The following is a 26,031-nucleotide window of genomic DNA, read 5'->3' on the forward strand; positions in this document are numbered from 1 at the left end:
CAACTAATGCATGCAATCGTTGTCCAGTGACTAGATCATAAAGGTTCTGACTAATTCAATGAATCCATTGATGGATTCATTCATTGAATGGCAATTACTGAGAATGGTAGAAACGTCTAAAGGTGAGGTCGGGTGGGGTCGCTGGAGATGTCCTCAGGGGCTGTCCTTAAACCCCTTCTTGCTTTCCCATCGCCGTGAGTAAACAGCTGTGTTACACTGGGTTCTTCTGCCCTGATTTTCTGCCTCATCACTGGCAGAGAAATGACATAGCCAACAGCCACAACAAGCCCATCATGAACCATAAGCTCTCAAACTATGCACCGAAGTACACCTTTCTTGGGCATTTATTGGCAGAGGGAGAAAAGGCTCTCACACAAGTTTGGTGCGGGGAAGTTGACTTCACTATCTCCATGTGGGTCAGAGTTCTAAACGGGATCTGAACATTCACCTTAGTCACTTCAGTTAAAATCGGAAGCCTCTCCCACACCCTCAGAACTGGCAATGTGCTTTCTGCCACACTTCGATCCTGCCATGTGCACTGTGTAAATATTCTCAATCAGGGTCACAGATCCCAAGCCAAAGGATCTGCAATGCCACGTAGCTGGGCCGGGTCAACTTTAGCAGAAAACAGGTCTGGTGCCAAATCTAGCTAAGTTTAACAACTTAAATATCTATAAATACAAGAAAAGCACTAGGTTACCCTACAGTAAGGATACATCTTCAGTCTCTTAGACACATTTATAAATGGTAAGTCATGGCCTACAGCTGGCCTCAACAGCTTTTCCCATCAAGCATTCCTTCATTTGAGACAGCCTCACCATGTAGCCCAGGCTAGCCTTGAACTCCTAATCCTGCTGCTGCCTCCCCAGTGCTCAGAGAGTCATGCATCAAAATATCTGACACCATCAAGAAGTCTTTCACCAACTCTTCCCTTTTCAAAAGTTTTTAACAGCTAAATTCATCTGTTTTACGTATCTCAACATGTTGTCCTGAAGCCCTCAAGAAGCGTTCAAATGAGTATCTTCTGTTTCTAAGTGGTATTTCCTACTTCCCCAACCACAGTTATGGGAAATGTGTAGCTTGGACAATTCCTCTGGAGTAAGCATCAATAAACAATGGCCCAGGGTTCATACCTGGCCCACCACCTGCTCTTATAAATGAAGCTTTAATAAGAAAAATCTGTGTGAACTAGTTCCATAATGCCCAGTGTTGTGTATCAGTGTTAACAGTTCCATAGAGACCCACAAGAGCCTAACTTAGCATCTGACTCTGTAGTTGAGAAATTTATCCCCAGCTTCACGAGTCTTCAGAGGGGATATTAACACAATGCAAGAAAGCAGAAACTGAGTTCCTGTCCTATAAAGCAGAACTGCCATGAATTCTCAGAGGACTCACATCCCTGTCTGCCTAGCCAGCCGTTAGGAACGTAGGCAGAACTGAGCTGTGAAGATCCTATGCCCTCCCTTTAGCTCAAATCATTGTCACCCACATGGCAGCAAACGCCACCCTGTCCCCAGTTGCCTCTAATGAGGCTGTATTAGCATCTACCACCAGAAGGCATTTTAAATGTAATATTTTTATTTCTTTCCATGCCTTTGTAAGCCTGAGCGGTTGATGGTTGATTTGTATTATTTCTGTGTTTGCCTCAATGTCTCTACCTTCAGAGTCAGAAGGAACACTTACTTTCACACTAGAGTTTAGAGAGCAGCTAAGCTTTGGCAGCTGACTTATAATGGGTGAGTGTGCGGGCAGAAGGGTCGGTGGCATTGATCCACTTGGGCATCCAATAATGGGTCAGCCAATCAGCCCGGCCTGGGTAATGGCGTTCAAAGATCTGGCGGTAGTAATAGCCTTCTTTAGTTTTGGGAGTATTGAAGGGAAACTTCTGGGCTGCCGCTGCCATCATTGCATCATCAACCTATAAGATAAATTCAGAAGAGAACACATTTTTATTTGTATTTGCTCTGATACAGACCAGACTAAAGTTAAGGCATCCTATAAGTTAACAAGACCCTTTAAGTCACTCATCATTTAGTAAAATGCTGAAACAAGACATAATAAACAGATGCAGTGACGTCTTAAAAATTCTCATGCATATTTTGTATTTGGAGGCTCAGTGTTTTATTTATTTGTACCCAGGATACCCAGACACATGCAAAAGGGTCAGTGATGACTACTAAGTGTCCTCTCTACTTCTTATCGATACGAGTTCATTTTCCTTAATTCTTATGTAATGCTTATAAAGCAGGTGCTCTTTGTAGGAACTGTGACTCTTACAGACACCACTATTCAAACTAAATACAAATCAGAGATCCCAGGTCTCTACTAAATGATATTGTTCCAGCAAATATCTTTGAAGACAGACCTGATGTTCCACATAGTCTTGTAAAATCTTGAACCAGGAGTTCTTGACTGAGGTGATCCCATCACTGAAGGCTTCTTTTGGTCTCCAGAGAATCTCTTTGGGTAGCAGGTTGGAGTCCTCAAATGTCTCTCTCAGGAGATGTTTTTCTATCCCATTCTGACATGAACACAAAGGGAAGGTCAGTGAAGTCACCAGTGAAGCCAACGGCTTTGGGGGTTTTATGCAGAGCTGATTTACCTACTTTTGGAATTCTCATTTCTGGTGGCAGAGACAGGTAATAGGAGGAAAACCGGTGATCCAGAAACGGGACTCTCAGTTCGAGACTTGGGGAAAACAGAAGACAATCAACCAGAAAGCTAGTCAGCAGTGGGCATGTGTATCCCAGCAACTGTACCAGACTGAGTAACACAAATTACAGAGTCCTATTTCAGCCTCCTAATGGCCACTCTGCACAACTGGATACACACTGAAGTCTGTACTCAAAATAAAACCAGCATCTAGGGAGGGTCCTGTTTGGAGCTATTTCTTTCCTTCTGTGCCTGTGAAAAATTAACTGTTTCTCTAAGAGCAGAAGAGTTAAGAATCATGAGTGGCCTCATCATGAAGATGTACGCAAATACAATATCATGTGTACAGAGTCCCCGTGACTCTGGTCAGGGTAAGCAGACAGGTAATACTTGTGATTCCAGCCCACTCAACTGAATTATGATTCGGTAGAAGAAACTAATATAGTGAATGACAGGTGTTTATTGTGCACAATAAGGGTCTTCTATTCTTCAACAAGCCCAGTTAAATGTGAAAACTCTAGCCAAGAAGAAATTGCGCCAAAGAAACTTATTTTTAGTATACAATCTCATCATACCGCATGCATCCTCATTCCCTGACCCCTCATGGACACATCAAAGAGGCAGGGCAGGTGCTTAGGACTGGCTAGGTTGCTACTTACAACTTGCGATTCTGTCTAAAATGCTTAGAAATAGCAGCTGCAGCCTTCCCTCTAGTTCACATAAGGTACATTACTGTTATGATTTAATGACACAAAACCTTCCTGACACATCCTCAGAAGATGATCTCTCCTCACCCCGATGATAGTATCCAGGCCCATAGCCCAGTTCTTTAGGGATAAGTTTAGCTAAAAAATCATACTTTGCAGCCAACCGAAAAGAAACAAAACAAAACATAAGCAACTGATCTCACTTTAAGTCCCCATGTCCTCCCGCCCCCATCTCCCTCCGTTTTACCGCTGACTATAAAGTTACCCATGGGCAGCAGTAGTGCGGTCAGCACGGAGAACATCGAACAGGTAGAGTTCCTTCAGCAGCCGCTCACTTTCCTCCTCCGCCTTCTCGGGAGAAGGAGCCTATTTAGTAAATAAAAACAAAGGTGAGTGCCTTTGCTTTGGCACACAGGCAGCCTTTATCTTTCCCTTTTACGTTTAAAACAAGTCATGAGTAAGATGGAAAATGTAACAAGGTAAGGGATAGGACTGGATGACTTCAGAGTCCAACAATGTTTTATAAGACAGACCCCTCCACCCTCCAAAGCGCTTAGCGTGGCAACAAATAAGATGGATGCCTAGGGCAACAGTGATGATTCCATAGGAATTTAAAAAAAAAAACAAACAAAAGCAGCTGGGCCTGGTGGTGCATGCCATTAATCCCAGCACTTGAGAAGCAGAGGCAGGTGGATCTCAGTGAGTTTGAGGATAGCCAGAGCTACATAGTGAACACCTGTTTCGGGGGTGGGGGTGGCAGCGGGGGATGGGGGGGTGGCAACATAAATAAATAAATACAGCAATTCTCATTTCTAATTTTAAGAATGAAAAGTTTCTGATACTATTGAGACTTCTTTCTCCTGAAAGAAACAGACACCATCAATTCAGATACACACACACACACACACACAAATGGTACTCATCACAAAGACAGTATAGAAACAGTCAAGTGACTCTGACTTTTCTGAACTCAGCCTGGACATCTTTTCTCTCCAGAGTGCTCACCTTGTGGAAATATATGTAGCCCTGTGTAAGTTCATCTGACCCTTCTCCCGAGAAGATGACCACGCTGTCTGTGTTCTTCCGAATATACTTGGAAATTAAATACATACCTTAAATGGAAGAGAAATTAGCATTGATGTCAGTATGTCTTCTAGAAAGCCTTTCCTTCGCTTTCAGGAAAAACTGCAGGCTGGAGTGTCTTGTCGGACTTTGAGTTAATATAAGCAGCTTCCAAAATGATCACATAAATACTTAGAAGCCATCTACATGCAGTCAATCCAACTTAGGCAATAAAATAGCCTGGAAACCACTGTAATATTTTATAAACAGGCTCCAAAATTATGTTCTTAGAGCAAGACTTTCTACCTCAAAATTTTGCTAAACTGAACCACTCAAATACCTAAATGCAATGGCTTCATAGTAACATTACTACAGAAAGGTAAGCGCTTAGGCAGTGCAATGCTTTGGATCCCAAGGACTCACGTTGGCGGTGTGGTCCACGTGAACCGAGAAGTGGTGTGTAAAGCCTGCTTGGGGTTACTTGGCTACTCAAGAATCTTAGCTTAGAAGGCATTAAGACAGTTCCCAGAGGAAATCAAACAAGTTCTCCTCAGTCAATTGTTTAAAACAGAACCCTCTCTATTCTTCGGTCTCTCATCTCATTACAAAATATCCCCCTCATGGGTGGCTCCTTGATGCCGCCCCACCCAAGTGCCATGCTGCTGGCCTTTCAGCCTACAAAATTCTGAGTTAAAAAAACAAAAAACTCATTTTTAAAAAGTCATTCACTGGGGATTATCCATTATAGTGACAGAAAAATGGACTGACTAATGGAAATCACTTAGTTTTAATTATTTTATTCTTTTCCATTATCAGTTCTCACTTCCAAATTCCACATTTGATTAAGGCTCTGTATGGTACTGCAACATGTTTTTGCTTGTCACCCATTCCACATCTCTCTTAATCTCATTTTTATCCTTCTTAGTATAAAAATGCCTCCACACCATGAAAATTCAGTCACAGACATGTTACAAATGTACTTCTTTTACTATGTTTCAAAAAGCCAAATCATTATAATACTAAGGTAGCTTATTGTACTCCAAAGTGAGTTTTAAAAAAGGTCTACTCAGCTAGTAGCATTTTAAGGGCTCAACAACATTGAGTCTATTTGATTTGTGATCCACTTCTAATCTCAGAATGTGTTCACCAGCTAAAACTAGTATCTGTTACATGACAATAATAACTAGTAATTGGTAAGCTGTGTGACAGAGTATTTACAATACATCTACGTGAGAACTCCTTAAGGAAAATGTATTATAGTATATAGATCTATTTCTCCATTTTATAAAAAACAGTGTTCCCAGATGGGTGATGGTGGCACACACTTTTAATTCCAGCATTCAGGAGGCAGAAGTATGTGGACCTTGTGAGTCTGAGGCTAACTTGGCCTACAGAGTGAGTTCCAGGACAGCCAAGGCTACACAGAGATACTGTCTTGAAAAAAAAAAATCAAAACAACAACAACAAACCAGTCCTCCCTCAGATTTCACTTGGGATTGGTTCTGAGACCTCCCTTCAATTACCCAAATCTTCAGATACCTCAACTTCTTATAAAATGATAATGTTTGCACATAACCTATACACATATACAGGCATATCTCATTTTAGTGTTTGGCTTTTATGGTACTTTGCATGGAATTGGCTCTCATAAGCTCATAGGGAGTGACACTATTAGGAAGTATGGCCTTGCTGAAGTAGGTGTGGACTTATTGGAGGAAGTGTGTCACTGTAGGGGTGGGCTTTGAGGTCTCCTTTGCTCAAGCTTCTCTGCTCAATGTGACTCAGACCACTTTCTGTTGCCTGGGAGTCAAGATACAGGACTCTCAGCTCCTTCTCCAGCACCATGTCTGCCTGTACGCCAACATGTTGCAGCATGACAATAATGAACTAAACTTCTGAAGATGGAAGCCACCCCTTAAATGTTTTTCCTTTATAAGCATTGGCATGGTCATGGTGTCACTTCACAGCAATAGAAACCCTAACTAAGACAGCTTTATGCCTCAGAGGAAGTCCATTTCTTAGAAATTATAAGACTAGCAATCCTGCAAAGAGCAAATACACTGCATCATTTTCCCATGGTTTAGACAGCAACAGCAATAAGGTAGGCCTAAGTCAAGGCACTCAGTAGGCCACAGTACACTGTAGCCACAGTCTTTACAGTACACTGTAGCCACAGTCTTTATATGCACTAAGAAACAAAAACTCACCATACTGAGGCACTTGCATCATTGCTGAAGTCTGAACCTGAAACACCTGTGAACTGTTCTTATACCTTAAATCACTTCTAGATTACATACAGTACCTGATACAGTATAAATGCTATGTAAACAGTTGCTAGACTGCATTGCTTAGAATAATGCCAGCAGTAAAGTCTGCACACATTCAGTAATACACAATATTGCTCTCAGTGTTTTCAAACTTTGGTTGGTGAAACTAAAGGATAAGGTTAAGTATTGTGGCCCAACTATACCATCCAAGATACTCCGTACAGAGAAAATGGGGGAAAAGGGATCTAAAATATGGATCCATTCTATAGTGATGCCATAAATGCCAAGGGTGCAGCAGCCCTCCTGCTCAGTCTCTTGGGTGCTGAACCATCATACCAGTATGATGTTTTGAAGTAACCATAAATAACTCATATTATGTGTGGGAGACAGAATGTAGCATGTAGTATGTAGTACTTAGTAAACGTGAGCTGTTATTTATTTTTATGAAGCATTCTTGAAGATTGTAGGCAGAGCTGACTTGTAAATTCAACATTCCAAAGATCTGGTTATATTCATTAAAAGGACTTTCTCCAGTTGAAAAAAAATTTAGGACATTCTTAAATTGTCTTAAGAATATAATATTAATAGCTATATAAGAAATTTGCTTGGATTCATATTTACACAATCTTTCTTAAACTGAAATCATTTTAAACCTTCTCCTTTTTCAGTATTAAAACTCTTTTCACTACAAAATCCCTTACCTACAGATGCTCGAACTGTCGTAATGTCGTAAGTTTCCAAGGCAAATATGACTTCATCCAGGGCCTGAATGCCTTCTTCAGAATTAAAAAGGACTTCATGATGCTCACTTCCAATATAATTTGCCACCTGATTGTGAAGAAAAATCCATATCCTTGTTAAAGAAGTACTTTTGAAAGTGAAGCAGGTCAGTTCTTCTCAAGGAATCCTGAATTAACATGGTGAAAAGAAATAAAGCGAAAGGCTGAAGGTCTCTCCAGAATGCCATGGCAAGATGCAATGCAGGCCACCACATGCTAACTAAGCCCTGCCACATGCCTCTGTCTGGCCCTCATCCCTACTCAACCACAAGAAATAAATCTACCAGCTCTTTCCAAATCAAAGCTATAACCTAACAGTCCAGGTTCCCAATCAGTGTACCTCTCGCCTCTACTTTACCTAACCTATCTCATTTCTCTCTAGTCCAACATGGTCCCCTTTTAAACACACTTTTTGCTGAGCTGAAAGGCCTAATTTTATATCCAGCATGTTGGTCCTACCCAAACAGTCTTCTACTTTCTTTGTCTGTCTTCCAGTATAAGCCTATTTGTTGGGATTATTTCTCAGCCATTCTAGGCCTTTCCAGAGTAAGAACCTGATCTGCACACTGAGTTGTGAGTACAAGTTTCACTCTGCCTACAGTTCTGAAAGTATTGTTTTATAGAAAATAAAATTATAGCTCATACTTACCAAAGTGCTTACTACACACTAGGTTCTACATCACACACTTCCTATGAATACATACTTTTACTTTAAAACTATCCCACTACAAGCTGTGTGGTGGCTCATGCCTGAAATCCTGCAAGGCGAGGAAATTCTACTTGGGAGGCTGAAGCCAAATGATTGCTATGAGTTGACAGCCAGCCTAGATCATATAGTGAGTTCCAGCCCTGATTGAACTAAATGTAAGATCCTGTCTCACACACACACACACACACACACACACACACACACACACACACACACACTATTGTAAATCATGTTACTGTAAATACTGCTGTAAAGAAAGGGAAGACTTGCACAATGGAATCAGGACTCGAAACCATCAAGCCGACTTCAAAGCCTGCAGTATTAACACTGACCACACCTTCACTTTCAGAAGAAAACTATAACCACTTAGTCTTTGGAGATTCTTTGGGACACTGTGGATAAAAGCACTCAAGTGAGCCGGGCAGTGGTGGCACACGGTTGATCTCTGAGTTCAAGGCCAGCTTGGTCTACAGAGCGAGTTCCAAGACAGCCAGGGCTACACAGAGAAACACTGTCTCAAAAACCCAAAATAATGACCAGGGTCAGCAGCAGAAACAGAAAAAACGCTATTGTCTCAGGAAGATTTTCACCCAGGAGGTGTGGGTCTCATCACAACTCATTCTTCAGCCTCAGCTCACCAGAACCACAGATCCTTATTTCCACGTATCATAAAACCTTCCCTCTGAAACGTCACACACCAGACCCCCATGATGTGCACAGGTGTTAGAGTTTTCTTCCAAGTTTCCATCTTAGCACATTAAACTCTGGACACTCCAAAGCTCCAAATGCCTTCCATAATCCTCCCCAAAAGTGGGTCAGGTCCATCACTGCAAATTTCTACCCTAGATTCTTCTCTATGGCTATGATAAAGACCATGAAACAACCCGGGGAGGAAAGACTTTATTTCATTCATATACTCTGAGTCACAGTCCATCACCAAGGCAGCACCTCACAGTCGGAACTATAGGTAGGAATCTGGAGCCAGGAGGAGCACACAGCGCTCTTCCATGGTCTCTGCTTCAGTTCCTGCCTACAGGTTTCTGCCTCTAGTCTCCACCTTGGAGTCCCTCAACGGACTGTGCCTCGGAGTATGTAAACCAAATAAGCCCTTTCCTTCCCAAGTTGCCTTTATCACAGTAACAGCAAGCAAACTAGGCCAACTTCAACTTGATTTTGAGTCTAAGAACAGGACTAAGTTCTAAACACACAATGGGCAAGTTACAAGGTACCTTCCTAGCGGCCAGGAGATCGGGGCTGTCTTCCATGCCAATCGCAAATGTCTGCAGAGGATACTGCACTTGTGCCTCCTTGAGTTGCTTCAGCAGGGAGGCGGCAACCAAGCTGGAGTCCAGGCCGCCTGTGTCACAAGAACAAGCTCGATGGTTACATGCCTCCATAAGACAGGGCAAAGGCGGTTACACATCCGCTAAAAGTCTGGCTGAGAGTTTCACTCTTAAGATCTCCAAGTTTTATAAACTGAAATCAACTTGATTAAGTGAAGAATATAACACATACATTTTACTGGCCCCTACAATGGTAACTGTATCTAAGGTGGCTTAAAAAATCAGTACACAGGATTATGAAATGTGTACCAACCAGCTCTTATACTAACAAATACAGCCTATAAACACATCTACAATAAAGTGAGGGCCAGCTACAAATCATTTCATTTAAATACCAACAAGACAGAATGTTTCTTTAAATGGACGTCACCTGATAAAAGGCAACCAATCCTCCGGTCCGTCATCAAGCGTTTCCTGACAGCATTGTCAAACAGGATACGCAGATTGCTCTTCACCGTTTCTAACTCGAAGCCTGTCAACACAGAAAGTAAATGAAACAGCCAGCCCCAGAGAAGCTCAGGCTGAGCTAGCTGAGGTGAGGCATGCAGTCCCCTATACCACCATGATGGCCATCACCCAAGGAGCTCCCACCACTTCCCATCAAAAAGGAAACATCTGAGAATCAAAATCATTCAAATGGGGCCAATGGATCGTGTGCGTTCAGGGCGTGGGCGTCAGTCACCTGGGAAGAGTTTCTCCACGCTGTCATAGAAGGCGTGCAGCGGTTCATCCCTACAGTGATGGTATTTCACCATTTCCACAGATGCAACTTTGCCGTTTGGCTTTAAATCCAAAACTTCGTAGTGTCCAGGAAGAAAGGGCTCCACTTTTAAGAAGGGAGTTGTGGAGTGCTTCAACGAAACGAGCCCTACAGATGCAAAACAGTAACGTGTGCAACTGAGTTCCTCTCTGCAGCCTTTACGGTTGGATAATATCCTCAAATTCCTATTTCCCCCTTTAAATACACGTATATGTCCACTATACAAGCCAAACAGTGGGAGAGGAAGTAACCGAAACCCTCCTCTGCTTACTGAAGAGGTCAGAGTGGCACAGAGACAGGACACCAACTTCATGGACTTGCAGTTATTTGATGCAATGGGAAAATGATTTGATCCACTTCAAGATAATTTCTGAATGCAGTGTGAGATAAAGATGCCAGACTTCACTTTTTAACCCGTTTGTCCAGTTGTTACAGTAACATTTTCTGAGAAGGTCCTCTCCCGCACTGAATGACCCTGCTACCTTTAAGTCTTCAGCATCTACCTCCTTTCCCTAGCTGAAATTTCTGATCAAGGGAACCCATTGTTTAGATGCCTATAAAATGTTCGAAGAATAAAACATTTTAAAGGGAAAGTCTACTTTCTACCAGAAAGCAAACATGAAGAGATATAAACCCGAGAAAATAGAGAAATCAAAATGTTAATGTCGTGATATCTTGCTAAGCATTTGTCATCACTGAGGCATTTTTTTGTAAAGACCCATGGTTCCCATGCCTTTAACAAGCCAAATGACCCACCATCAGGTACTCAGAAGCTGGCACCTCTCCCTTATAGCTGCCATATGTGTGTGAGAAAGCCATATAACTTAAGCTTCTTCAGGCAGTTCTTGCAGGCAGTAGCTACCCTGACACCATCATCAGACACAAAAGCCAATGTTTGCTGTCAATAGTTAACACCCATCTACACAGAGACTTGTTATAATTTACTATGAGTTTCTGAACCCAGTCCACATACACAGAAGTTAGAGGCCAAAGAAAGCCAGTGTTCTCACTAGCTGGCAGAGCTCAAATGCCGCCCACGCCTGTAGAGGATGCAGGCCACTGATGGGCCTTAAGCAGAGAACTACAATGAGATGCTTTACAAGACTGAGAAAGGATGCAGCACTCCAGGTGAGATCATTCAATTGATGTGGCGGTTCAAAAGAGAATGGCCCCTGTAGGCTCATGTTTGAATACTTGGTCCCCAGTGGATAGGACTGTTGGGGAAGCGTTAAGAGGTATGGCCCTGTTAGAGGTATGTCATTAGAGGTGGACTTTGAGGTTTCAAAAGCCCACATCATTCCCAGTTAGCTCTCTCTGCCTCATGTTTATGGATCAAGATGTGAGCCCTCAGCCACTGCCTGCCTGCTGCCATGCTGCCCCATCATGATGTCATAGACTCTAACTCTCTGAATCTATGAGCCCCAAATGAACTTTTGCCTTGGTCATGCATCTTATCATAGTAATAGAAAGGTAACTACGACAGTCTGGAAAAGGACAGAGTTAAGGATGCAGAAAACATCTGAACTTCAGAGAGTAAACCATTGGTGAGATTACAGTTCCCTATCAAGGGACCATTAGGTCTAAGAGTCCAAAGGATAGCCAGTAGAAGCTTTGTGTTCCCTTGCCAGGTCTCCCCAACAGGACTCTAGGTAACTGATGCACAATGCCCTATGCTGCTTGTTGATAGACCAAACAAAGCATCGACTAATACCCAAACTGTAGTTAGTGTGCTAAGGGTCCTTTAACAGACCAAGATTCTCGTTTCAAGCAATGTTAAATCTGATAACTAAGTGGCAAAGGATTCAAGAAATGGCAAAGATACATTATAGAAAACCTGCCATCTAGTTGAGACAAAAGATGATTACCACATTTGCTGCCAGAAAATGCTATGTGTGTTCACAAGGTATCTGTTGCTATGAAAAAATACCCAAGATAAAATATTTTAAAGGAAATAGTTGTTTTAGCTTAAGCATTTGGGTCACAATGACCAAGTCCATGGTCACTTGGCTCTATCTGTAAACCATGGCAGAACTACTCGGCATGCAGAAGAAACTTGCTCACCTCCTGGTGGCCAGAAGAGTCAGGGGCTGCAGAAATACCTGGTCAATAAAGTGCTTGCCAAGCAAGCATGAGGACCTGCGTTCAGATCCTTGGTACCCACACAAAGCCTGGTAGCAATGTTCTGCATCTCTAACTCCAGCACAGGCAGAGCAGGGCAGGGCAGACAGGTGGAGTCTTGGAGTCTAGTGACTAGCCAATTTGGCTAAATCATTGACATCAGTGAGCTCTAAGGACAGCTAAAGACTCTGCCTCAAAAATTAAGATGGAGCCAGGCATGGTGGTGTGTGCCTTTAATCCTAGTACTCAAGGGGCAGAGGCAGGTGGATCTTGAGTTCTAGGCTATCCTGGTCTGCATAGTGAGTTCCAGGACAGTTAGGGTTACATAGTGAGACAAAACGAAAAACAAACAAACAAACAAATAAAAACCAAACATTAAGGTGAAGCGACAGAAGACACCCAGTGTGAGTCTCTGGCCTCTACATGTGCACATGCATGCATGAGTACACACATACACAAAGAGAGAAGTGGCTAGGATTTCAAATCCTCTTCACACTGAGTATCCATCTACTAGTGATTTTATTGACATCTATAGGATTTTTAATATGATCCAGGAAGAAACGGAAACCCAGAATAGTAAAACTCCATTATTACCTTTAGCTTCTGAACACACAGCCAGAAATCCATCTTCAGTCATGGCTTTAAACAAGGGCCTGACTCCATAGGTATCTCTGCCCAGAAATACTTTTTTGTTGGCAGTGTCCAGTAGGATAAACGCGAACACCCCATCCAACATACAAATGGTTTGCTCGATACCGCCTTTGTCGTAGAGATGCAGGATAATCTCACCATCCACATTGGTCTGATAGTCAAATTCAAAACGTTGCTGTAGCTAAGGAAACAGAGCACACAAAATGTTAGTATCCTATGTATCCACTAATAATCCTGATTCAGCAATTCTGTGTTCTATAATCAGTTCATGTGCTTGGAGGATTGAAAACAACAACAACAACAACAACAACATAGCATTATCAAACTCTACCTTGTCTCAACTCAAAATTCTGTAAATTCTCCACCACAAAGGCTGAACCCAAAACAATAAAGATTGCATTCTGATAGACAGGATACCGTGGGAAGGCACCAGAGCAGGGACACATGAAAGGGTCCAAGTGTGTTATACACCATGGTTCACACTATGTAGTTTAACATGCACATTTCCATATGCAGTCATCCTTTGCTTCCAGGACTCCAGCCGACAAACAATAATCTGCAGGTGGTTTAGTGCCTTTTATAAAATGGAGTACTATTTACATATAATCTACCCATATCCTCCTGTATACTTATATCATTTCTAGATTTAGAATAGTTAATACAACATGCTTTAGGTGTAATTGTTATGCAATATTATGCATAATGTAAAAACATGGACATGTTCAATATAGACACAGTTTTCTCCCAAACATTTTCCATGAATCTGTGCTCCGATCTTTGAAGGTAGAATACAAGCAGACGTATGGATAAGGACTAGAACAGTTTGTTGGAATGTCCTTACCCATGACACAGTCAGCAACTGTTAGCTTTTGGTTTGAGACACAGAATCAGCTGAGGTTCTCCTAGCTCATCCTCAAAGACCTACCTTGAAAATGTAAAGGAAAAGGACAAAACTAGTCACCACTCCTTGCTGCCCGGATAAATGATTCCTTCACAAGGACACAGTCCAAACCCAAGCTGCTGGTCCCCAGGAGTGAACAAGCTGCTGGTCCCCAGGAGTGAACATCATCCAGACCTTCCTGGGCAGTGGCGACATTAAAGCTACTTCTCAGGGACAGACAAAACGACCATGGGCTTTATCACCAGTTCATACGTCCCACAGGAACAGCAATGAGCCGTCATTGACTGTCACCTCCAGCAAAGTGAAAAGGCTTGAGCTGTGTCCCAATTCTGGGACTTTCTACCACACGAGCATACCACCAATGCTACCACAAAGCCCTCGCATCCCCACTTCAGACTTGCACTGTGTTTTTCACAAGGATTCACAATTCCCAAGGAAATTGAAATGCACATTACTACCTGTTAACTATGCCTCAGGTTTCTCCATCCCCAACATGTGGTTCTTTGTGTAAAGCCTGCACAACTGTCAAAACATGGGCTTTGGCTGCCTCTACAACGCTACCATCTGGCCACTCTTCCCAACTAAGGGACTACCAGGGTAATCCTAGCTCAAGGAGGTGGGTTTGGAAACCTACCCCCTGGGTGGAAAGACCCTACATCATTTGAAAATAATTACCATCACTTCCACTCTCTTTTCCAAAAGTAATTTATTCAAAAGGGAGTGTCCCTTGATGAATAGTTCCCAAGTACTAATTCTAACTCCTGAAATGATGCTCCTATACTGCACCTGTATCCTGCCACCTTCCTAAGTTCCACTGGCATGTGACGTGTTGTAGCCCCACCCCCCGGGGAGGGGTCTGTCTTTGTTGTCTCCTAGACCAGCAGATCCTATTTCCTGTTATCATCCAAGCAGGGGGTGGAGACGGAACTTGGATGCTGCATTTCTGAAAATACATAAGATTAAATCTGCTCATTCTACTCTTAGACAAATTTCTAGCTGTCTCATTGGCATATAAATTTAGATGTTCGATAGAAAAGGCAGAAAGTCTTTGCAAGTATACCATATAACGTTACCTAATTTTAAAAGGATGTTTTTAAGATGTTAACTTTTAGCTTCTTAACAAAATTAACAAGGAGCAGTACTGTCAAAATAAACCAGGGTATTTTTCCTAACCTCACTTCAGGGAGATGCAGGGCAATGCTGGCCGAGTGCAACCGAGCATTCTCATGTACTAGCCTGACTTAATGATACCCGAATCCCTCTCACCTCACTCCTTCCCTCCACTCTTAGCTTTCCTCTTTACCATATCATCTCCAAGTATTTAGTTTGTATGTAGAGGGCTTTAATAAAGGTATATTTGCTAAGTGGATAAAGGCTCAGCTAAGAACTCTACTTTGAAAGTATTCCTACAAGCAAGCAAACCGGCAAATAAAAACTATTGTTCAGGAATGAGATTAACCAAGAGGCAGCTAGGAAAGCCTACCAGTGAAGGCTAGGCACAGAGATTTCAAATTTTACCAAGAAACATCATAACCAAATGCCTAAACCTTGACGAAAATCTGCCCTAAAACAAAAAGATATGTGCATGCATGCAGATGCACACACACACCCCCAAAAAAGCAAAGCAAAACAAAAAATAAACATTGTTAAATATATTCTAGAGGCACTTGGGGAACTTAAACGTGAATTGGATGTTAGATGTTATAGAGTCTTAAGTTTGCTGTTGATGTTAGCTAGGAGAATGTCCTAATCCTTAGGCGAGAAATGGTTATATAGTTTAGAGAAAAAAAATTATGATGTACCATACTAGAATAATTCACCCTAAAAAGAATGTGCAGGCCTGGAGAGAGGTAAAATAAATACAGTCAGATATTAATAATTATCAATTTTCATGCACATTGCTCTGAAGCAATTAAAGGTTGAGGAAGGGGTTAATGAGCTTGCAAATATAGCAAGGAATTATACTCATGCAAGCTCTTAAGTTACAGATTTAATTTTTTTCCTTATGAAAAACTAGTCAAATAATCCTGGATTGGGGGATTCTTATCATGTCTGGCTTCCAGAATCAACATTTCTATCCCCTCACCCACTTCTGTTCTAAGGCACCAGAGTAGAAAGTTGTTCCAACTTTAATAGTGCCAAGTCTTACTTAACATACTTCACTGCCTCCAGCCACCTTTCTACCGTTTGGCTCCTACTAAGTGTGGAATTGCAGTCAATTTCTCAGTGGCCGTATTATATAATGCTACAAATATCATCATCTCCCAACTTTTCAAGTTTATCCCTCCTTTAAGTCCTCAATTGCTGCTCCCCCTTGGAATGATACGCCCCCTTCTGGCAGTGTAAGACTGACCACCGTCTTGACTCCCAGCCCCACATTTCACCTACTCACTCCTTCTATCCCAGACTGCTTCCTGCTCCAGGACCTGTACACACACTGTCCCCCTCCATGGGAACACTCTTCCCAGCCTTGCCTGGTGTTCTCTGTCTATTAGGTCTCCCTTTAAGTCTCCCTTCCTCAGGACACGGTCCCGATTCAAGTTTCCTGCAAACAGCTCTCCCACACGCATCACTTCTACATCTGCTCTTCCAGAAAGTTCACTATAAACAGTGACCTTGTCTCTTAAGAGAACAAGCTCCATTGCAGGAAAGACTTAACCATCTTCTTCACTGCTGGAGCTCTGTCACCTAACACAGAATACAACACAGCCCCAACAAATATTAAAACTTGTAATAGAAAAAAAATTGAGTTGACATCTTCATTTTTGTCTCATTTTTAAAATCCAAGTCATTTTACCTCTCTGTGTCAGTGACCTACATGACCAGAGCACATGAGGTAAGAACATAGAAAAAAGTTAACAGAGCAAGAAGCATGACACAGAATATGAACATCCTAACCACCACATCTGAGGTTTATTTATAGACAGCCACCCCCGGCTCCGTCCCGCTTACCGCCTTGTGGTTGTAGATTTCACCATTGTAACAGAGCCACAGATAAGGGTATTTCCTCACTCTTATTGGCTGCATTCCAAACAGGGGGTCAACCACAGCCAACCGGTGAAATCCAAAGCAGCAGTTGGTGTATCCATTGACATTCTCAAAGCGAAAGGCATCTGGCCCCCTGTGCGCAATCTTCATAGCACTCAGACACTGCACGGAAAGGCAGTCATCGCTGCCGAAGAGGGCCCAGATGCCACACATGCTGCAGGAGAGCTGCAGGCACTCTGTGGAGAAAAGTACAGTGGGGTCACAGTCAGGAACCAACTCTTGATTCCAGAGACTTACACAAGTCTCTGCAAAAGTTGGACACAAACCATCTTTATCTACAGCAATTTTCCATTAGGTTGGCAGACAGATGAGGATGACTTAATTTGCTTAAAAATATTAAAAAATACAGATGACCTTTATGTTCAACCAGATATATAAGCTCAGCACCCAGCCGAAGTCCACATCTCCTCCACCTTAGGATTTGGTTGCGAGTTACACCCAACAACCTCCAGGTCACATTGTGTCTCTGCAGCCCAGGATTGCTCCCAAGGTCAATGGCAAGCTTGGCTGGCTCCAAGCTAGGTAGGTAGGGATCCCAACCTCAGCATTCTCCAGTTGAGAATCTCAAAAAACCCCAAGATGTCGGAGGTTCTCCATGTTAGTACAGCCTCTTCCCAAGCCTCTATAATTAATACCTTTGCTTTATCTGTACTTTCTGCAGATCAAGTATAAAGGGGATAAGTAACAGCTTATAAGCACTATTATGTAGTATTAATACATCTCCTTAAGCATGTCACGACTTCTAGCTTAACATCTAAGTGATTTCTCTAAATGTGATAAAGAATAATCATCTGATATCTGACACCTCACAAGTATTTTGAGTTGACTGAGGATACAGAATATTTGCTATGGCGAGGTGTTGTAGGACATCATCCTACATCATCCTACCACTAGAGAGGAGTGTAGAAGCAGTGTGGCTCAGGAGTTCAAGGCCATCCTGTGCTACATGAGATCTTGTCTTAACAACAGAAAAGTTCAGTATCAAAATGTCCTCAATGACAAAAATATTCTTGAATATTTTTCTCAAAGTTGCATTGGTTAGTGAAATAGTTGTAATACATAGAGATGAAGCAATATTGGGGAAGGGGCAACTTAGATCCCTGTAGGCCAGGAAGCAAGTAATGCCTACAAATGTATCATTTGAATACTGCTAACTCAAAATAGTTTAAATAGTTTAATAAAGAGTCTCCAACTAGCAAATAATACTGTATCTCCTTAAAATGCTCCACAACAAACAGCAACATAATCTGGAACAAATACCCTAAAACTACACCTGCTTACATCAGCCACTCTGGATAATCCCTCAAAACATTCCATTTGTATCAAAGCTTTGATGCACTTTGAGCAAAACCAGATAAAAACGATAAAAAATGGTATCAAGCAAAGCAACTTGAAGACGAAGTCAAGTGCTGTGCAGTTCCCTCCACAAAGCTGTCCAAATAGTCTGCCATGGGATTGGCTTGTACATTCAGCAGGAAAATGCAGAGATTTAGGAGGAGTGGCTGTTAATACAGTGTTTGACTCAATGCCAATGAAAAGTGGGTTAGCCACACAGCTTTAACCAAGATGTCGCCATCAAATCCCTCCTCTCAGAGCTCAGGGAACCCAGAGGAAGAGGAGACAGAGGGGACAGAGAACAAGAGCCTCTAAAACAACTGAGCAAAATTCATATTAATTCACAGAGACGGTACAGCAAGCATAGGGAATACACAGGTCTGCACAAGGTCCTCTGCATATATAGCTTTCAGTTTAGTACATTTATGAGACTCCTGAATGTGTAAACGAGTGGGTCTCTGACTCATGTACCTTCTCTTGGAGCGCTTTTATTTTTCTGTTGGCTTGTGTTGTCCAATTTCAATATGGTGGTTTTCGTTTTTATCTTATTATATTTTATTTTATTATGTTTTGTTATCTCTTAGAAGCCAGTTTTTTTCTAATGAGACACAGGAGGGAGTAGATCCAGATGGGAGAGGAGGCGTGGAGGAACTGGGAGGAGTAGAGGGAGGGAAACTGAATTGCAATCATATTGTATGAGAAAAGAATCTGTGTTTAATAAAGGGGGGAGGAAAAAGAAAAGTGAGCTTGCAATGAGCTTTCAAAATCAGTTGTGATCATCAGAAAAGCATTTACCTGGGTCTTAAGGCTCCTTAATGAATTGTCTGTTATGCAAAACATATGCCATCCACTTGTAAGTGGAAAGACAAGTTTAAAATACTTTCCCTCAGCAGGAATACGGAAATTCAAACTCTTTTGTGTGTGACTGGAATCGGTGTTCTGGTCAGGGAGAAGTCTACCTGCATGCCTCATTTCCCTCACTGCTGTCTGCTCCTGTGGTTTCCCACATTTCCGGGTTAACTTCTAAAGCAGTGCTGTCCTGAGGGAATGTGAGCCGTATGTAATTCTAATAGACATTAACAAGGCAAAAGCAGGCACTGAAATAAATTTTAAACGTCCCTTAACACGGCACACCCCAAGCAAAATCATCAAACCAATATAATCAAAATTAATTATATTTTACACTACTCTCCCTAAATCATTAAAACCAGGCCAGAGGGATAGTTCAGACGTCAAAGGGAAGGGTCACAACCTAAACATCAAGAGTTCGGTTTTCAAAATCATTCAAATCTGATGTATTTCATTCACACTTAATAACGCATCTCAGTTCAGACTAGGCAGTGTTTCTACAGGTCAGTGCTTGCAAATGCGTGTGTCCTGTGGCTCCCTGGCTGGACAGCGCCACTTCGGGTGCATCAAACAGAAATTCTGTTCTGATGATCTACCTAAACTTCACTGGATCTCCTTATTTTAATAACTTAATATTTATCTCAATAATTAACCTGTGGACTTGTGCAAGTCTTACTTCTAATTAATATTATAGTGCTGGCATCAATCAACGAAAAGAGTTAACTGTTAAGAACTGTAGGCCACAGGCCAAGAAAAATAAAACCTGTCCTTGTATTTCAAAGTTACATTAATCTGAAGCCAGGCCTGTGAATAGCTACCCATTACTAAGAAAAAGCATGCTAATTGCCTTTTTCTGTGCTTGACCGCCCGTCTCCTTAAACAGACCGCTCCTCAGCAGGACTGCTGGTCTCGCAAGTCTGGTGCTGGCGTGGGGGAGGGGCCGGGCAGCTAGGTGAATGGGGGCTCGGGAAGCCGGATCCAGACAGTCAACCCCAGGGACCCTCGCTCTAGAGCTCGGGCGAGCCTCCGTCCAGGGTGACAACCAGGCCCCAGCACTAGCCTGGGTCGCCCAACTGCTGCCGGTCTTGTGCAGGCTTCCAGCTGGTCCCAGGCAAGGCCCTCGGATTGCCGAAGTTTCCCAGGCTGAGACGACATACAGCAAAAAAAAAATAATAACACTTATGGTGTCCCGACTAAGACCACAGTTGCCTCTCTATCTGGAGCGGCCCAGCCTCCACGAGGCACTTCGCTCTGGGGTGAGCTTTCTGCGCCCCGCTCCGTCCCAGGTGCGCAACAATCGCCCCGCGCCCGCCCCGCCCTGGCACCCGCTGCACCGCAGCATCTGTCCCGTGCGGGGCCGGTGTGCTTAGCACCCGCCTGTCGGGGACCTGCGTGCCCGCGCGGACAGAGCATCCTCCAGCCTCCCGAGCGTGCAGAGCGCACCGCGCCGAGCACCGGGGTCCCGCTTACCTGTGCACTAGCGGCCAGAGCCGGAGGTGGGGGAGCGGAGGCGGCGCAGCCACAACAGGAGGGGCGGAGGACCGCTTCTTACCTTATAGCCACCCGGCTTCTGTAACGCGTGCGGGAAGTTTCATCATGTCGCCAGGACCCAACCCGTGCGCAGGGGTGTGGCCCATAGTGCTGACGTGCGACGCCAGGCGGGGCTGAGGCCAAGGCGAAGAGGCACCCTGGGGCCTAGAGCTAGGAAGATGTTCTGCCTGCTTCTGTTCTTTTAGGTGCTATGACCCTGTGTGCAGGATAGTCTCAGAGGTCGGGCCCAGTGCTTCATTGGTTACCTCAGGTTACCTACCTGACCTACTCTAACGGCAGTTAGAAGTCTCCGGACTTAGGATGTTTTAGGGAATTCATCATCAGTTGAGTACAGTGCCCATCACTCTTCAATACTCCTTAACAGAGTATCTGATGCATAGATGTGGATGCAAAAATACTTGATGAAATAACAAGACTGCAATGCAGATAGGAAGGACACACACACACACACACACACACACACACACACTTTGATTAAGTGTGTAAGGTGGATTCGTTATGCTCTACTTACAGGCAGGGTGAAAATTTCCTTCCCTGGATATACCCGGCTGACAAGCATGAAATGTGGTTGTGTCCTGGTTGTAGCCAGCTTTTGACCTTGCTTGTATTTATGACTTCCCTTTTTGGTTCCCCAGCTGAGTGAATACCACTGGGTGGATTCTAAACATAGATAATTCAATTTGACTCCTTGTTGTATTTAATTTTTGATGTACTACTTTTAGGAAAGGACTTGAATTTCTCTTTGAACTTTACTGTGACTTATGATAGTATTGGTGCATCTTACAACTGTCTTTTATTCATTCTGGTTTTTGCTTATGGGATTTTTTTTGTAGTTTTTTTTTTTTCTTTGTTTTGTGGAGTTTGTTGGGTCGTCTATGTATGTATGTATGAAAGCTCTAGTTATGAACCCCTGGGTCTTGCATTGTTACAGAAGTCATCTGCCACTGACCTACACCCCCATTCCTAGGTTCTCATCTTTAAAATAAAGAACATAGAAACTAAATGGTGTCTTTCCAGACCTGAAAATCTATGTCCTAAAAAATTGAGAAAGCTTTTGTATCCATGGAGAGAAATTCATTTTTTCACCCCTAGAAAGGCAGTCTACATCTTAGAGGGTCAAAATAGCTGCACTATGGGGATACTTGCACTGGGGACCATTGGAAGAGGAGCATCCACATTCCTACACCCTTCTCTTATTATGGCATACCTGAGGATTTGAATGACCCAGAATAGGTGGGTTAGCCTGGGAACATTAATAGAAGGGCAAAGTCTGCATCAACTACTGTGATTTTTTTTTTATTAAGCATGAAGTTTCCTCTTAGAGTTAAATCTTTTCTTTTCCAAGTTTTGTTTAAATGTTGCAATGCTGTTCTAAAATTAGATATTTCTCTTATTTATAATCTACACTGGGAGTTTAGGAGGGAGCCTTCCCATTTAAAAGCACTTGAGGGCTGACGAGATGGCTCAGGGTATAAAGGTGTCTGCTGCCAAGCCATGCCTGACAACCTGAGTCCCATGGCACTCAAATGGTGGAGGGTGGATTCTTCTAACTTCTACGCAAGAGCTGTGACACACACACAAACACACACACACACACACACACACACACACACACACACACACACACAAATAACTTTTCAAAAAATGTTTAGCCAGGCAGGAGGTAAAGACAGAGAGACCTCTGTGAGTTAAAACAGTTGTTTTTATTTTGTTTTTCTGTTTGTTGAGACAGGATCTCTCCATGTCAATGGTTCTCAACCTTCCTCATGTTGCTACCCTTTAATACAGTTCCTCTTGCTGTGGTGACCCCCAGCGAGAAATTGATTTTCATTGCTACTTCAAAACAGTAATTTTGCTACTGTTATGCATTGTAGTGTAAATATCTGATATATAAAATATCTGATATGCGACCCATGTGAAAAATCATTCAACTGCCCAGAGGGGTCAAGACCCACAGGTTGAGAAACCACTACTCTGGTTGTCTTGGAGCTTGTCATGTAGACCAGGCTTGTTGTGGAATAGTTAACTATGTAAAGATGTGTTACATTTGTTTGTGCTGTATACTATTACTTTAACTGCGTAAAGGTGTATTACATTTATTTAGGCTCCATTTGTTTCGTTATGAAAAGATGTGTTGCTGTTTCACCTTGCCTGCCTAAGGCACCTGGTTAGTCTAATAAAAAGCTGGACAGCCAAAAGCTGGACAGAGAAAGGGTTAGGCAGGGCTGACAGGCAGAGAGAAGAAGTGGGAGGAGAAATCTAGGCTCTGGAGAGAAGAGAGGAGAGGACGAAGGAGAAAGAGAGGGAGACTCCCAGTGCCAGCCAGCCAGCCTCCAGCCAGCAGACACAGAGTAGGACACATAGAAAGAAAGGTGAAAAGCCCCAAGGTAAAACGTAGATGAAGAGAAACAGGTTAGGTTATAAAAGCTAGCAAGAAACCAGCCTAACCTAGGCCGAGCATTCATAACTATTAATAAGTCTCTGTCATGATTTGGGAGCTAGTTAGTGGCCTAAAAGAAAAAGCCAGGTATGCAGGCTGGCCTCACAAAGGTTCCTCTGTCTCTGCCTTTCAAATGCTAAGGTTAAAGGAATGTGTTATGACTCCCTGGGGGCGAAACACGTTTTTTGAAAAGCACTCTTGAGCTGGTACAAATAGTGTCTACAATTCATTGTGCAATATAAAGAAGGATCTGTCTTTATATCTAAGGCACTGTTATGCAAAGGCTGATTTCTTCACAAAGTGTCCATCAAGTTGACACATTAAGTTCAAACAGATCAGTAGACTTTGAACATGTAAGTTCAAAACCTCTTTCAGAAGACTGTAGGTAGTGAGTGGTAAGGCCTGCAGTGCATGGGAGATGGGAGCAGGGAGGTCAAGAGTTCAAGATTATCCTCTTACGTAGAGAGTTTGAGGCTACACACACAAACAAATATACACACACACACATATAGACATATATACACAAACATGCACACATATACATATACACGCACATACACACGCAAACACAAATATACATGTACACATAAAAACACACAAAGAGTCCTTTCAGTACCTCAAAAAATAATATTTTTCAGGTTGACCCCACAAACATGGTAGTGTGCTATTATTTCTTTGATAGAAAAATAAATACTTTACAACACTCTTAAATGAATTTGCAGCTTACTAAACATCAGCAGCAAATGGAGAAACAATAAAATTGTACTGTGAAACTTTCTAAGCTCGGATTTTAGCCAGTGCTTGGAAAGCCTCTGGGTTTGTTTTTCGACAAGGAATATTACACTCGTTCGGCCTTGAGAGTATCAATTTTTGTAAGAACCTCTTTCACATTCCTTTAAATACAGATTAAATTTGTTCTTCTCAATGGTTTTTTGAAGGTGGACCCATTTCCTAACTTTCTAATGTATGGTAATTAAGCACATAATCTCAGTGACAGCTATCCTTTGCTAAGATTAAACTGTACATAGTAACAAAGGGCTCCTTTGAGATTAATAATGTCTTGAAACAATGGTGCATTGTTCTGCTTTCGACCTGTCTACACTTCTAAGGTGAGCATCTGTTGAAGAACAGCATAGGAGCCCCATTGAACAGGATTAGTTTACCAGCCTGCTCAGCCTCCCCAGTGAAAACGTTTTAGTGCAAGGTCAGATGGACTTACCTCAAGGTCAGAAACTGCCCCACCTCAGATCCCCAAAGCTAGACCCCTTTTCTTGGAACTCCAGGAACTGTCCACGGGCCACTAATTTGTTTGCTCGGAAAAACTTGGTTGCCTTCCGTATTGGTGAACTGTCGGGAGGCAGCAGACAAAGATGGAAGCAGAAGCAGAGCCTTCAGTTCCGTCCCCTCTGCGATTGGGGCAGGTGTTTATGAGACCTTTTACTTGACACTGAAATGTAGTTTGAAATGGGACTTCTGGTCTTCACGTGAGTCTCTCCTACTTCGCTTCCAATTTCACATATTCCATTCGGCAAGTTACCATGGGTATATGGATGATTCACAAAGTTCCACATTCAAGGGAGACAAATCTACTGCGATACTCCTTGCTTTGTCACTCTAGAATGTTTTTGTTTGGCCTTTTACAAAACTAAAGTGGAAATATTAACCCAGACCATGTAGATAATAATTGTAGGATTCTGGTTTCATGTAAGAAGGAACTGCATATTCTTACAAACTTTTGTTTTGTTTTGTTTTGTTTTGTTTTGTTTTGTTTTGTTTTGTTTTGTTTTGTTTTGTTTTTCAAGACAAGGTTTCTCTGTGTAGTTTTGGTGCCTGTCCTGGACCAATCTGGCCTTGAACTTGCAGAGATCTGCCTGTCTCTGCCTCCCGAGTGCTGGGATTAAAGGTGTGCGCCACTACCACCTAGCCAAACTTTTTTTTTTTTAATTTAGTCCAAAATAAAAGGAGCCAAGTGCCTTAGTCTGTTGAAGGGGACTGAGGAAGAAGACAACTGGGGGTAGAGGGTGGGGGTGTTGATGTAAAAAGTCACAAATGTGTAGGGAAAGACCACTAACCAGAGCTGGAGTGGTTGGTGCTTTAAGGGGTTAAAGAAGACAGTGCAGTGAACACAGAGAACTACCGGGTGTGGCTCCCAGTAGAGATCAGAGAGCTGGTCACTGTGGGCAGAAATTTCTACGACACTTCTTGCCTTTGAGTGAGAACCTATCTATTGTACAGCACGTCTACGTTACATCAAACAATTCTTCTTCTCTTTTTGACAGTAAAGACCGGGTGGATGATTAAAGAAGAAAGATTAGCACACCACACTGAGCGGCTGGCCGAATGTTCCAGTCTCAGTATGTTGACCAGAGTGTTCCTAGTATAAAGAGGCTTAGACGACACCAGCATGGGAAGCTGAAAGGGTGTCCCTGAGGACAACAGGAGCCAGTCCATAGACTAGGTGGGCAAAGCTAATGAAATGGAAGAGATGCCCTCTTATTAGAGCAAACAAACAAAGGAAGCAGAGCTCAGAGGGGAGCTGCAGAAAAGGGGACAATCACAAAGCATTTGGGAAGGGGAAAAAGCTCCTTTTTCTCTGAAACAAGAGGGAAGAAGAAAGCATGGTGGTGCGGGTAAATCTGGAAGTAGGAGCAAGAGAAAGAGACTGTAAGAGAAACCAACTATATCTATAACAAGAGAAACCAACTATGTTCATAACAAGAGAAACCAACTGCATCTATAACAAGAGAAACCAACTATATCTATAACAAGAGAAACCAACTATGTCTATAACAAGAGAAACCAATTATGTCCATAACAAGAGAAACCAACTGCATCTATAACAAGAGAAGTCAACTATAT

The 26,031-nt window shown here is 42.6% G+C and overlaps 1 protein-coding gene across 2 annotated transcripts; it reads right to left on the reverse strand.

Annotated features, from left to right (window-relative positions):
- Window positions 1-1,560: 1,560 nt before the first annotated feature.
- On the reverse strand, window positions 1,561-20,811 carry Asns (asparagine synthetase (glutamine-hydrolyzing)). 2 transcript variants are annotated; one of them, XM_059257360.1, is made up of 12 exons: window positions 20,734-20,811; window positions 16,902-17,173; window positions 12,992-13,229; window positions 10,202-10,387; window positions 9,890-9,991; window positions 9,406-9,533; window positions 7,390-7,516; window positions 4,365-4,471; window positions 3,625-3,725; window positions 2,607-2,688; window positions 2,366-2,521; window positions 1,561-1,918 (listed from the first exon to the last, which is right to left on the reverse strand). In XM_059257360.1, exons 2-12 carry the CDS (start codon window positions 17,148-17,150, stop codon window positions 1,709-1,711), a joined length of 1,686 nt encoding a protein of 561 aa, XP_059113343.1. In that variant the 5' UTR covers window positions 17,151-17,173; window positions 20,734-20,811; the 3' UTR covers window positions 1,561-1,708. The 2 variants fall into 2 exon arrangements, with proteins under 2 accessions (XP_059113343.1, XP_059113341.1); XM_059257358.1 differs by having other exon boundaries at window positions 20,652-20,768.
- Between the last annotated feature and the right edge of the window lie 5,220 nt (window positions 20,812-26,031).

This window comes from Peromyscus eremicus, chromosome 3 (genome assembly GCF_949786415.1).
Source record: "Peromyscus eremicus chromosome 3, PerEre_H2_v1, whole genome shotgun sequence".
NCBI lineage: Eukaryota > Metazoa > Chordata > Mammalia > Rodentia > Cricetidae > Peromyscus > Peromyscus eremicus.

Bases quoted from the DNA above. Each gene is read 5' to 3' on its own strand.
- Asns (XM_059257360.1), bottom strand. From the start codon at position 17,150: ATGTGTGGCATCTGGGCCCTCTTCGGCAGCGATGACTGCCTTTCCGTG. The intron at 9,534-9,889 runs GTGACGTCCATT...CTTGTGACACAG, and splicing joins GATTGGTTGCCTTTTATCAG to GCGGCCTGGACTCCAGCTTG. The intron at 4,472-7,389 runs GTAAGGGATTTT...CTTCCATTTAAG, and splicing joins GACAGTTCGAGCATCTGTAG to GTATGTATTTAATTTCCAAG.